At 41.7% G+C, this 14,542-nt stretch overlaps 1 protein-coding gene across 1 annotated transcript in view; it reads left to right on the top strand.

Annotated features, from left to right (window-relative positions):
- The first annotated feature begins 538 nt into the window (after positions 1 to 538).
- Positions 539 to 14,542, top strand: part of MYRFL (myelin regulatory factor like) — a 118,872-nt gene continuing 104,868 nt past the window's right edge. Inside the window, exons 1-2 of the mRNA XM_029204213.1 lie at positions 539 to 600; positions 5,962 to 6,709. Of these exons, the coding sequence (XP_029060046.1) occupies positions 6,508 to 6,709 (202 nt within the window). The 5' untranslated portion in view covers positions 539 to 600; positions 5,962 to 6,507. The remainder of the gene's footprint in view (positions 601 to 5,961; positions 6,710 to 14,542) is intronic.

Consider the following 14,542-nt stretch of genomic DNA (forward strand, 5'->3'; position numbering starts at 1 on the left):
GGAAATATTTAACAAATCCTAACTTTTCATTATCACAAGCCTCGGTATCTATGAAAGTGATTATATTGATTTGCCCTCTTTCTCTAGGTGAAAAAAAAACCCCTATATCTTTGCTAGGCTGTAGCTAAATCGATCTGGTTGATGGAGGCAGAGAAATAAATATATTGGTGTAAAAGGACAAATAGGAGATAAGGCTATGTATTTATTGCCCATTTATGTAATTACATGTGTCACTAAGGACAAAGGTCCTTAAAACAAAGACGAAAGGCAGAGTAGAAACAGTTCCCTATAGAAAGAGAGATGGATTTTCTACCACTTCCCTCTTCATGAATTTTTCTTTTGCGTGGTTACATATCCTTCTGGTTTTATTATCACATTTGAAAACTTAACCATCTTTTTGGGCACAGTTTGATGGCTGAAGATATGCTTCACTCCAATAAAAAGAAAATGAACATTTTTCAAGAGCATTCGTAGGCTTCGAGCTGAGAGGACAGCACTTAGTTCCTGAGGTCTGATAATCATTCTGTGCGGATAACTACCAGGACCACGGCACCATGGATGTGGTGGGCGAAAACGAGGCCCTACAGCAGTTCTTCGAAGGTAAGAAGCCCGTTTCCAACATCTGAGAAATGGTACTCCTTACTATCACTGTCTCACCTTTTTGGAGTTCACTTGGGCTTTGAAAGAAATACTATTGTACTAACTGTCGTGAAGTCAGAAGTGCAGGTTTATTTGCTGTATTTGTAGCAAAAAATCAATGGTATAGGGCTTCCCTGGTGGCGCAGTGGTTGAGAGTCCGCCTGCCAATGCAGGGGACGCGGGTTCGTGCCCCGGTCCGGGAGGTATCCCGCATGCTGCGGAGTGGCTAGGCCTGTGAGCCATGGCCGCTGAGCCTGCGCGTCCGGAGCCTGTGCTCTGCAACGGCAGAGGCCACAACAGTGAGAGGCCCGCGTACCGCCAAAAAAAAAAAAAAATCAATGTTATAGGCAGTGATTTTTAAAAATTCAGGATTTCCATCTTACAGCTTAGTTGTTAAAAGAATCAAGAGGTCAGCATACCTATGTTATTAGAATTTGTCCCTGTCCTGTGCTAGAATTTTTTTCTAATCCCTATGTTTCATAAGACTAGATTTTTCTTATCTCTAAAATTGTTGAATACAACACAGGAGAAATGTAAGAGTTTACTTAAGATGGTTTTTCTGTTAATATAATTAAATACAAAACAGCCTAACAGTAAAGGAACACCTCTTCCCCCATTCCGTTCTTTGTTTTTCACAACACTTTAAAAATGTGTAACTATTGAATGATGATTTTTTTTTTGAGGTTAAATATATTTTTCCCCAAGCGAAGGCTTACTATAGGACATGGTTACAAAGATTTTTTCCTAAAAACCTGAAATAGTGGTACCACTTCTCATATTCAGTTGGGTTGAGATTCTCGTGGTGGGTCTGCTGAAAATGTCAGGAAAGGCTTGCCTTCTTGTGACACCTTTTAGGGAGCCATTGGGAGACTGCGTGTTAGTGCAGCTGCAGTTCCTTATCAGTAAGTCATGCTCAGACTTCCATGGGAAGGGACATGTTGCCAGAGCTTTTTGCACATTTCCAGGTATTTCCCAGGAGGGAGTATGAGAATAATTGAGCGCAGACCAGCTCACTCACAGAATCCAGAGGGCAGTTAGCAGCATATGGAGAAAGTGCTTTTGGCATTTCTTGTGATTAGTAAAGTGCCTGACAAATACTAGACGTTTAAAGATTGAATGGAATTGACCCAACACCACATTGTATCGAACACTAAAGAGTGTTTATGTCAAAGAAACAGTGAGGTCACTATCAGAAGGAATTAGTACAATACAGTAGGTTCTGTGGCTTGGATTTTGCCACATGGGATAAGAAGGAATATGAGACCTAGAGAATTATTATGTTATTTCAGCCCTATGATCCATCCCATCATGTTCTGTCTCTGACAGTGCTCAAGTCAGTGTGTCCACTTGGGTCACATAGTAGGCACACTAATGTTGCTTAATTGTTGTTGCCTGATTTTATATCCTATGTAACTTTCATTTGAGCAGTAGGTAGCAAGCTCCAAGCTCCAGTTATATCTGCTTTATTTTAGGGAAACCACCAATTGATTTTATAAATAACACAAAGTCTAGTTGATTTCTTTCCAGAGCTAGAGAAGACCTGAAAAGTTCATCTGGTCTACCTTCTGTTTTTTGGAAGTGCTGTTATACCTATAGGGTCACTATACTGTCCTTGTTTATGCTATTTTCAGAAGTCTTTGGGGATATAGTTTCCACAAGTCCTCTGTATAGCTGATTACAAAATCTGATTTATTTTATGATTATTATTATTATTATTATAGTATCTTTCTTAGCCCAAACTAAACTCTGGCTCTTTTTGAAGCCTTTTTAACTAGGGAGGAGTAATTTCTCCATGGAAAGAGAATAAAATAGTCAGTGTACATTATCTTTGAATGAATAAATGGAAAAGGTGGTAAGTTTTGGAAATAAAAAATGGAAGCACTAACTTAAGTTATTCCCCTTCCCCCAAAAGTCACACAGCTGGTTGTCAATTTTTTATTATCTGTTTAGCAAATATCGATCACTGACGGTGTGCCAAGTCCAACAACCACATCTTTTAAATGATAGCCTGGAGGGCTTTGAGACATTTCCTTTAGATTATGATTTCCTTTCTCAAATATTCCTTAGAATGAGGACAGCAAGACTGGATCTGATATTCTCATGAGGAGGGCCAGTTCTATGTTGTGCTCCTGTCGATACGTCAGCTTCTAATTAAATGCAAATTCATATAAAAAATCAAGGTCTGAAAAGCAAGAAAAGTTTTTGTAATTTATTACCCACCTGAAAGCTGTTTTTTCTTTGCTTTCTCAGACTCTTCATTCTAAGAATCTGGATCCTAAATAATATATGTTTTTCATATGAACACTTTCGTATTAAAAACTATTTGTACTGACAGTATCATCACGAATTAAATGGCCTTGAACATCAGATCTCATGCTGATCATGCTGAATCTTTATGGTGTGTCTCAGGAAGATGATAAGAACAAAGCGTGGTTCCAGGTAGCCGGCAAACCTCATTCTATTGCCTGCCACTGATGCAATATGTAGGCCCATTAGCTAAAGCAGAAGAGGTGGATCAGGTTCTCTAGGGATCCCAACATCCACTGGAAACTCAGATACCATGTGAAATGTTTGGCTTTTTCAGCAAAGCTGATACCACTGCAAGAGAAAGGTTGTCAGAGGAGAGGCACATTATTTTATTTCTAATAACTAAAAATTGGTTACAACTTAAAATTCTAATAGTGGTAGATTAGTTAAATAGATTATGGTTCTTTCATATAATGGAATATTTTGTAGCTATTAAAAATGACGATGATGGGCTTCCCTGGTGGTGCAGTGGTTGAGAGTCCGCCTGCTGATGCAGGGGACATGGGTTCGTGCCCCGGTCGGGGAAGATCCCACATGCCGCGGAGCGGCTGGGCCCATGAGCCATGGCCGCTGAGCCTGCGCGTCCGGAGCCTGTGCTCCGCAATGGGAGAGGCCACAACAGTGAGAGGCCTGAGTACAGCAAAAAAAAAAAAAATGACGATGATAAGGAGAAGTGTTTATGATATAAAGGGGAAAAGCAGATTACAAATTGGTATATATAATAGAATTGAATATATATGTATTTTTCTAGAACAAAGTTTATTAAAACTGATCTGAAAACAGTTGCTATATATACATACATGCACACCTATATATGTAGAAACAATTAGATGAATACACTACCAGTATTAACAGTAGTTATTTCTTAGTGGTAGGAATATGGGGATTTTTATTTTCTTCTTTATACTTTATTATCTCAGTGCTTCAAAGTTGGAATGCATGATGTCATAGTCAGTTTTTCTTACATAAAGGAGACTGGGTTTAATTACACAAAACTCCTCTGTTTAAGAGTTTCTTTTCTGTGTAAAGAAAAATTGTATGAAATGGATGAAAAAAAAGATTATTAGGTGTCTTCCATAGAAAACTGTACCTGGGTCATGTCCTTTGGGCTGTCAGATTCTATGGGATTTTCATCCTTTATTGTCTTAGAGCTATTTTGAAACTGTAAATTGTAGATAATTGATATCAATGCAATGAATTTTGTCTATAGATATGTAAATGAATTATCTCCTTTTGGGGATCAATAGTTTCAGTAAAACCCAGTTTTCCATTTATTTGTAAATTCATTCCATGGCATAGCCGGATTTAGATTATCTGTCTGCTTACCTATCTCTGTCTATATACATCTGTCGATCTATCTCTATTTATCTATCTAGGTACCTAGATCTAGATCTGCTGTTTGAATTATCCTTGAACCACTTGTAACATCTTCCTGCTTCATTCATGAAGTAAATAAAAATCTTTGACATATGTTCATCTTAGATTTATATGAGTCATGATTTTTTTCTTTTTTTTTGCGGTACGCGGGCCTCTCACTGTTGGGGCCCCTCCCGTTGTGGAGCACAGGCTCGGGACAGCCGCTGTGCACGGTGTGGGATCTTCCCAGACTGGGGCACGAACTCGTGTCCCCTGCATTGGCAGGTGGACTGTCAACCACTGCGCCCCCAGGGAAGCCCCCATGATTATTTTTTTAATGTGCTAGGATTTACATTTATTGAGCTAACATTTATTTTATTTTATTTTTTTAAAGGGAACGCTATTTATTTATTTAATTTTTTTTTTGGCTGTGTTGGGTCTTCGTTTCTGTGCGAGGGTTTTCTCTAGTTGCGGCGAGCGGGGGCCACTCTTCATTGCGGTGCGCGGGCCTCTCACTATCGCGGCCTCTCTTGTTGCAGAGCACAGGCTCCAGATGCGCAGGCTCAGTAGTTGTGGCTCACGGGCCTAGTTGCTCCGCGGCATGTGGGATCTTCCCAGACCAGGGCTCGAACCCGTGTCCCCTGCATTGGCAGGCAGATTCTCAACCACTGTGCCACCAGGGAAGCCCATGAGTCATGATTTTATCTTTAAAAATATATATCCTTTAACACTAGCCAAGTTTTAAGTTAGTTAACTTTGACTTTGTTTTATCTTAAGTTTGCACCAGATTAATAACGTTTGCTGAGCATTTACCATGCATGAAGCACTGTTCCATTCACTTTACATTCATTAGTTCACTTACTTAGACTTTGTTTTATCTTAAGGTTGCGCTGGATTAATAACGTTTGCTGAACATTTACCATGCATGAAGTACTGTTCCATTCACTTTACATTCATTACCTCATTTACTTTTTACAGCAACCCCTCAGGTAAAAAAAGAATAGAAAATGAAGTATGGAAAATCCCATTCCTCAGTTTACCTCACTTGTTTTCCATAGCTGTGACCTTACATTCTTAATTTGGTTCCTTATGGGTATTTCTTTTGGGCTACTGTGATAGCAAGATTCATCTTTTATTTCCCAGCTTTTTAGAACAGTTTATAAAAACTAATTTGAGAATATTTTACTGTTCATTATATTTAGTCTTTAAAAAGAAACTTTCTAAATTGGTGAGAAGCTGTTTAGCTCATCCTCTTCATAAAGTCCTGAAGTAGGTTCTCAAATGCTTTTTGGCTTATCACGAAAGCAAAAGAGGAGATGCCTGCCCTGACTGAGCAGAGTGGGAAAAACTACATACAGTTGTCCCTCGGAATCCGGGAGGAGATTGGTTCTAGGATCCCCTCTGATACCGAAACCCCCAAATGCTCAAGTCCCTTACATAAAATGGCAGTAGTATCTGCATATTAACCTATGCACATCCTCTAGTACATGTTAAGTAATCTCTAGATTATTTATAGTACCCAATACAATGTAAATGCTATGTGAGTAGTTGCTAGCATGTGACAAAATCAAGTCTTGCCTTTTGGAACTTTCTGGGATCTTTTTTCCCAAATATTTTCCATCCTCGGTTGGTTGAAATCTGCAAATGTGGAACCTGCAGACACAGAGGGCTGACTCTCCTGAAGAGATGACATGAAAGCAGAAGAGAGAAACTAGCTGAAGAAACTCCCACGCACCCATTGAAGTTTGGGAGGTGAGGGGTAGCTCCTAAAACCAGAAGCTGTGGATGGGCAGGAACCACTGGACAGCTCCTGAGATCTAAGAGGAAGAACAGTCCCTTCAGGAAGCTGCTGTCAAACAAGCTTCAAGGTATTTTCTGCCCTCCTCTCTCTGCCTGAGATTTAAATTTCTAGTTAGCTATTATTAAAGTAGGGTGGTAGGGATGCAGGGTAGGCAAAAACATCTGCTACCCATGAGCTGTACAGGAATATTATGGAGGTGTCAAGTTTTTGGGAAAATGAAGAAAATGCTGAAGATTCTGGAGCAGAAAAGCAGAGACTCAAGGGACTGACCCAGATGGAATGGATCTAGAGAGGCTTCAAGGGAGGGTTGGTAGAATTGTTGAGCACAAGAGAGATGTAGCTTGGAAAAGTGCCCAAATGGTGCCGGCACATAGTAGACAGTAATCTTTATAGAATAAAAATGAATGAAGAACAGTGCACAGACTATTCTGTTCAACAGTTTGAACTCTAGGTTCGGAGCACCCAGCAAGTTCAAATATGGGAAGAAGAAAAACTTGCCCAGTAAGCAGAGCAGAAAGCAGCAGAAAGGTTCAGTGAATAAAACAGAGGCCACTGAGACAAGTGCTGCCAGTTTGTGGGAAGCCTCAGATTCCATTATCACCAGAGGTAAAGTCGTAAATGTCTTATGTGGTTCCTGTGTATTACTTCTCCAGAAGTGAAACCAACTCTGATTGGTTGACGTTTCTGAATTCCTGTGATTGGAATCAGAAGCTCTGAGCAGCTGAATGCAGTGTAGAGGGCTGGCCCTGGGCAAGACTGTATTGCAGGTAAAGGGTATCTTTGGCCTCCGGCCAGCCTCTCAGTCTTTGTCTTTCTTTCACTTTAAGACCACCAATTTTTCACCCTCTCACATAACCAGCATCTTTATGCCCTCTTCCTTCTGTCCCAATAAAACCTGAGTTTGCACAGAAGGTACAAATGGCAAAGGATCTGATGACACCTTACATCTCTATAGAGTTTTGTATTCAATGTGCTTTCACAGAATACAAAGTCGTTTTGATCATACAAGTCAAAAAGATTACTTTCTCGAAGAGTAGGTTTGGTTGATCTCTAATGGTGGAATTTTAGACATCATGTTGCATCCTAGAAACGCTGAAATTATCCCACAGAGGCAGGTTCTCCTTGTTTATTGATGAGGCCACCTCTGTTTCTGTTTTTGGAGACACTATGGACTTTCTAGGGGACTGGGAATGAGAATATGTCAGGGACAAGAAGAACAACCCAAATCATGCAAGCTGCTTATAATTATTTGAACACTTCTATCTGATGTTGACAGGTGATTGGAAATTGTGTTGATTGTCATGAAGCATCCAGAGCAAAGAGGCGTGGGCTTGGTGCCATTAAGAAAAAAAATCCCTTTTCTTCTTTCACGCTGGGATCCCCAAGGTGAAGCCGATTTCATTAGAATTTAAAATGTGCTGTAACTAGGTCAGAGCTAACTTCTGTCACCTGCACACACCATACATTTGAGAACTGCCAACGTCATCAGCAACTGTAGGGAATCCGGGAACAAAATCACTCAGACAAACGCTTCTAAGAGGAGACTACACCACCTTCTTTGGTGTTATTGATGTTGTCATCTTTTCAGCTTGGGAGTTAGAAGTCAGCTTCTGGAAGACTCCACAGTATCTTGGAAGCTAAACATTGAATACATGGACAATTGTGGAAAAAATAGATGACATAAAACAAGAAATAGTTATCACCTGTAATCTCACCACTTAGTGATAACAGCTGTTCACATTTCGGTGTTGATCTTGTGTGTATTTTTTTTTAATGGGATCATACTCTTTATATTCTTTAATAATGGAGTTTTTCATGGAGTATAGAGGGAAACATCTCTTCTTGTCATTACTTATTCATTTATAACAGGAGTCTGAAAGTAATGGCCCACAGGCTAAATCTGGCCTGCAGCCTGATTTTGTAAATTAAGTTTTATTCACTCATTCATTTAAATATTATCTGTGGGACTTCCCTGGTGGCACAGTGGTTAAGAATCGGCCTGCCAATGCAGGGGACATGGGTTTGACCCTTGGTCTGGGAAGATCCCACATGCCACGGAGCAACTAAGCCCGTGCGCCGCAACTACTGAATCTGCACTCTAGAGCCCGCGAGCCACAACTACTGAAGCCCACGCGCCACAACTACTGAAGCCCGCACGTCCTAGAGCCCATGCTCCGCAACAAGAGAAGCCACCGCAATGAGAAACCCGCGCACTGCAACGAAGAGTAGCCCCTGCTCGCTGCAACTAGAGAAAGCCCGTGTGCAGCAACGAAGACCCAACACAGCCAAAAATAAATAATAAGTAAATTTAAAAAAATAAATAAATATTATCTGTGGCTGCTTGGATGCTGTGATGGCAGAGTTGAATGGTGGCAACAGAGACCTTATGGCCCTCAAAATCTAAAATAGTATCTGGCTCTTTATAGCAAATGTTTGCTAACCCTTGATCTAAACCTAATTAATAATAACTATTATTTATTGAGCACCTACTATGTACTGGGCATAGAATCATAATCCTCCATAAGAAGAACATTCCAGGAAAAGGGAATACCAGTGTGAAGTCCCTAAGCTTGGAGTGGTTAGGGGCAGGGCTGGAGTGGGAAGGGGCAGGGGACAGTGTTGAATGACAATGGGGTGGGCGGTCGAAGATGACGTCAGAGTTTGGATTTTTATTCTCAGTGTGATAGGAAACCAGTGGAGGGTTTTAAGCAGGAGAACAGGCAGAACTTGCAGATGGATGGGATGTGGGGGTGAGGAAGGCAGAGGAATCAAGGGTGATGCCTAAACTAGGTGTTGGTGTCAATAATTGGTGGATTTAGTACAATGTATTCAGCTGTGGAATAAGTGTGCAAGTGCACTTTTGTGTGTGTGTGTGTGTGTTCATGTGCATATGTGTGAAATCAAGAATTCATTTGGGACACTTTACGTTTTAGCTACCTTTTAGAGAACCAGGCAGAAGTGATGACGAGGCAGTTGGATGTTTGAATCTGGAACCCAAGGGAGGGGTCTGGGCTATAGATAGCAATTTGGGAGTTATCCGCATGTGGTTGGTGTTTAAAGCCCTGAGACTAGATGAGGTCACCAAGAAGAGAGTCGGACAAGAGGACCCCACGATAACATTTAGGGACCCAAGTGAGAGCAACCAGCTAAGGACGTTAAATGAGGTGGGAGGAAAGCCAGGAGAGTGTGGTGTTAAGCTAGGAAAGAATAGTGTTTCAAAGAGGGTGTGGTCAGATGTTTTAAATGTTTCTGAAATGCCAGTTAATTGAGCATAGAATTTGGGAAGGAAGGTTGTGGGTGACCGTGACAAGTGGTTTCCATGCAGTAGGGGAAGAAGAGAGAATGGAAGGTGAGTGGCTAATATGGATAATGCTTTTGAGAAGTCGTGTTGTGCCAGGAGCAGAGAAATGCGGCAATAGCCAGAGGAAGTGCGGAGGCAAGAGGGTTTTTACTTGATAATTTTGTTTTTAAGACGGGAGATACGAAAGCTTGATGTGCAGATGGAATGATTCATTGTGGAGGAATAAACGTTTGATGCGGAAGAGGGAGGGGGATAATTGTGGGAGGGGAACCTTGAGAAGGTGGGTGAGGATGGGGTGGAGAGAGCTTGCCCTTAGGTACCAGGAACACTTACTGTCTTGCAAGGGAGGAAAAGAGGAGTATCTGGAACACATGCAGGTAGTGTGGTAGGTTTCAGGGTGGGAAGCTGAGACAGGTTACTTCTGCTTTACCTGTGAAGCCAGGTGGTGGGAGTGTGGTGGGGGACTGTTGGGGGCTTTAGGAGGGAGGATAAATTATGAAATGATCTTCTTAGTTAGTGTATTAATTTCCTAGGGCGGACATAAAAAATTACCACAAACAGGTGGCTTAAAGCAACAGAAATTTATTCTCACAGTTCTGGAGATAAGAAGTCTGAAATCAAGGAGTTGGCAAGGCCACAAACGCTGAAGGCTCGAGGGAAGAATTCACTCCATGACTCTCTCTAGCTTCAGGTGGTGCTGATGATATCCTTGGTATTCCTTGACTTGTAGACTAATCACTCTCATCTCTGCCTCCATCTTTACATCACCTTCTCCATGAGTCTCTTGTATCTGTCACTTCTCTTACAAGGACACTCATCATTGCCCTTAGGGCCCACCCTAATCCAGGATGATCTCATCTTGAAACACTTAACTTTATTATACCTGCCAACACCCCTTTTCCAGTTAAGTTTGCACTCACAGGTTCTGAGTGGTCATACATTTTGGGGTGCATTTTTCAACTCACTACACAGAGTAAAAAGCAAATCGGCCAGGAAATAGTAAGAATGCTAGTCAGTGCCATGTTCATTTGAGATTTGTGGTTAATTACTTTAAGTGAGGTTAGTCATTACATTTGTATGATTTTCTCAGCAACATTCAGCTACTCAGTGCAGTCTTGGAGTGGGTGAAGAATTGGGTTTAACCAAAGTCAGGATTTTCTCATGTGAGTTCCACAGGTGGAAAGAAGAAAAGGGACTTACAAGTCTTTGCAAGGGAGTAATTAGAGTGATGGACCCTGGAATTTAAGCTGGGTAACAGAGGAGTGGAAGGGGGATGAAGAGGTTTGGAAAAGTGGGGATAAGGTTCATGAGCAGAGGATCTCAATAGGTGAAGGTATTAGAGTAGGGGTATAAATGTCGGGAAGGTCAAGCTGGTCAAAGAACACGACACTTGAAACTGAGATTTCAGAGAATGGTGCAATTATTGGTGATGCCGAGGTTTAGGAGAGGGACATGGGAAGTGGTGGCTGAGGTAGGATAGAGGTGAGGAGTTTAAGAACCTGAGAGGCTGTGATATTATTGGGTGGATGTTGAAGCAACCAGCAGCGATGGCAGGAGTAGTGTTAGAGAGAGGGAGGGAGGTACCAGATGCTGAATGTTCAATGAGAAAGGAATAGTGACCAAGAGGTTGGTAGATGCTATTATTAGCAGGAGGTGGCCTGGTCATTGGCATATACCAAAGCTCGTGAAGGAGGGAGGAAGAAAATTGATCCGGAAGCAGCAATGAAGAGCAAGGAGAACACCTCTCCCGTTTTCAGGCCCCAGGTATATGTGGGAAAACCTTTATTTGAGATGTTCCATAATTTAACCATTTCTTATCATTGGACATGTAGGCTTATGCTAGGTTTTTCCCTGTTAAATACATACCATTATAACAATTTCTCCCCAAACCCTTAGTTGTTAACTTTGTATGAATCTTCCCAAAATATAATTGTTGGAACATAGTATTTTTTTTTTTAATTTTGGTCTTTGGTATTGCCAAATTATCTGCTAGGAAGTTTAAAAAAAAAAATCCATCTGCAGACTGTCCCTATCACCACTACCTGATATTAATTTACATTTTTTGACATAAAAAAAGTTACTCTCTATTCAGAGTCCTTAACTTGGGATGAGATTCTGGAGGGGACTTGAACCCTCTGAAATTGGGTGGAAATGTGTAGGCACATACTTATAGGGAAAGTCTCTGTAGTTTTCATCAGATGATCAGTGAGGTCTATGGCCCACAAGAGCTTAGAAACTCTGCTCTAGCCCCAGGCTGTTGGCTGCTTCTCTCACCTGCCCCGCCTGGAGCAGCCCACAGTTGAGGAGGGTGTGCTCTGAACCAGGCGAGAGATTCTGGACTGGAGCATGCTTTAACAATCAAAGAATCTAGGAACAGATTCTACTGTTCCTTAATAGGAAGCAGCGAAGACTGGAATCAGGGAGGGGAAGGATAATGGGTTCCACTTTGAACGTACTGCTTTGGTGAAACTAAGGCACACTCGGCACATACAAGTGTACATTAAACGTCTGTAACTGTAGGTCTGGAATGTGGCAGTAGGGTTTGGGAAATGCTGATCCATGGGAGTAAATGAAACCATTCAGGGTGAGTTTTTGGTGCTCAAATAAAAGAGTTTCCAAAACAGAACCCTGGGGCAGAGAAGGAGGAGGGTGTACTAGCGAGCGCTTCTGAGAGGTGTGCTCTCAGGTTGTTAAGGGATGGGAAAGGGAGATTTGATAGCATGATTAAAAGCAATGATGAGGGACTTCCCTGGTGGCACAGTGGTTGGGACTCTGCACTCCCAATGCAGGGGGCCTGGGTTTGATCCCTGGTCGGTAACTAGATCCCACATACGTGTCTCAACTAACAGTTCGTATGCCACAGCTAAGGAGCCCACAACCTGCAACTAAGGAGCCCGCCTGCTGCAACTAAGACCTGGCACAACCAAATAAATAATTTTTTTTTTTTTTAAAAAAAGCAATGATGAAAAAAATCCCTATTTCATCTTCATCTTCTGAGCTGTAACAGTAGCAGTAATCATTTACACCAAAACTATACTGCAACCAGAAAGGGAGCAAATTCTTAAAAGTCTGTTCTCAGTTTTAATGGTGGATATAGAAAATCAGATGCCTTCTCCCTGAGCAGTTGACCTGGCCAGGAAAAGTGATTATTTCCTCTGCTTTGGGCTTCCTTCTATCCCTGAGGCCACATCAGTGGCATTTGAAGAGATGCTTCCAGGGGTCCAGGTGGTGCCCAGTTTGATAGGAGGAAGTCCCTGGCAGTGGATCAACATCTCTTGGTTATCTGCTTCTAAAAAGATTCTGGAATTAGGTTACATTAAAAGATACCTTAAAAAAATTGATGTATATAAGGGAAGGGAGAGAGTAACAGAACTTCCTCAGGGGAACAATAGTGAAATTAAGTTATCTGTGGGTCAGCAAGAGATTCAAATTTCTTTCCTTGACTCTACCTCTCCTTCCAAATATTCATCAATCTTTCTCCTCCCTTTCATCACCAAACTCTGAAAAATACCCACTCTCTTCATTCTTCACATCCCATTCACTTTTCAACCCAATCTTCTCTGGCTTCTGCTCCAACTTACCCTTCTGAAATTTCTCCTAGTTGCTAGATCGTATTAAAGATCATCGGCCCTCATCCTCCTGGTGTCCTCTCTTCATCGATGTTTGCTCACAGAAACTTTCCTGTTTGATCCCATGGCATCTTCGCCTCTGATTCTCATCCAGTGTCTCTGTTACCTCTCAGGAGCGCTCGCTAGTACACCCTCCTCCTTCTCTGCCCCAGGGTCCTGTTTTGGAAACTCTTTTATTTGAGCACCAAAAACTCACCCTGAATGGTTTCATTTACTCCCATGGATCAGCATTTCCCAAACCCTATTGCCACATTCCAGACCTATAGTTACAGATCTTTAATGTACACTTGTATGTGCCGAGTGTGCCTTAGTTTCACCAAAGCAGTACGTTCAAAGTGGAACCCATTATCCTTCCCCTCCCTGATTCCAGTCTTCGCTGCTTCCTATACCCCCTTTGGTGTTCACCAAACCTTCCAAACTAGAAACCAGGGTGTCACCCTTACGGGCTCCTCCCATGCTCTACAGCTAATTGTTTACCAAACTGTTGCTAAATGTTTTCAACTGCAGCCTCCCCTTTGGATCTTCACCTCTTGCAAGAGCCTCCTAATTTGTTTCCCAGAGCTGACCACCTTCCATTTCACTATTGGCTCACGTGAACGCCATTCATTAAACATTTCTGTTGACTCTCTATTGCCTGAGCTTAGCATATGGTCCCAAGGTAGCATTTCAGTGTCCTTATCTCTGAGACTCCCCCATCCTCACAGTTGTGAGAGGCAGTTTGATGTAGTGGATAGGAGCTTGTTCCGCGACCAGAGTTCTAATCCTGACTCTGCCCCTCGCTAGCTATGTGATCTTGGGCAAGTTACTTAATCTCTCTGTGCCTCAGTTCTGTATCTATAAAATTAGATACTACTAATACCTATCTAATAAGGTTATTGTGAAGGTGCAGTGATTCAGTATGCATGAGGTTCAGAACAGTACCTCAGTTACTATGTTTATCACCATCATCATCACCAGTATTGTTATTAATGTTTCTATACCCCAGCTATGCTGAGCTTTTCATGGTTTCTTAAAAACACCTTTTTATAACACTGGGTGTTTGTGCCGTTTGCCCCAAATGCACTTTCCTACTTCTTCATCCTGTGAAGCAAAATTCTCCATGCTTCTCCAGCACTTTTTCCGTACCTTTGGATGTGCACCTTTCACGCTGAGGTTTAGTTTATAGGTCTACTTGTCTATCTCCCCAGAAGATAGTGAGTACCTCCAGGTGAGGACCTGACTTTGTCTCATTATCTGTGCAGGCTTATTGTCTTGAATGTAGCTGTTACAAAAAAAAAAAGAAATATTTGTTAAATATGTGTTAAGTCAATGAGATTCTTGACCAAAACTTCTGATAGAAAGGCAGGCCCCTTTATTGCATCATACAAAGGTTGTGCTCCTTTTCTTACGTATATTTTAATATCAGAATCAACTCTGGTGGGGGGGAAATCGCAGGTCCTCATAAACATTTTTTTATGTAGATTACACTTAGATCTGTGACCCATGGCAGATATCTTCCCCTAGGTGTGA

The sequence above is a fragment of the Monodon monoceros genome, unplaced genomic scaffold, assembly GCF_005190385.1.
Source record: "Monodon monoceros isolate NGI ecotype Baffin Bay Population unplaced genomic scaffold, NGI_Narwhal_1 Super_Scaffold_6, whole genome shotgun sequence".
NCBI classification, from domain to species: Eukaryota; Metazoa; Chordata; class Mammalia; order Artiodactyla; family Monodontidae; genus Monodon; species Monodon monoceros.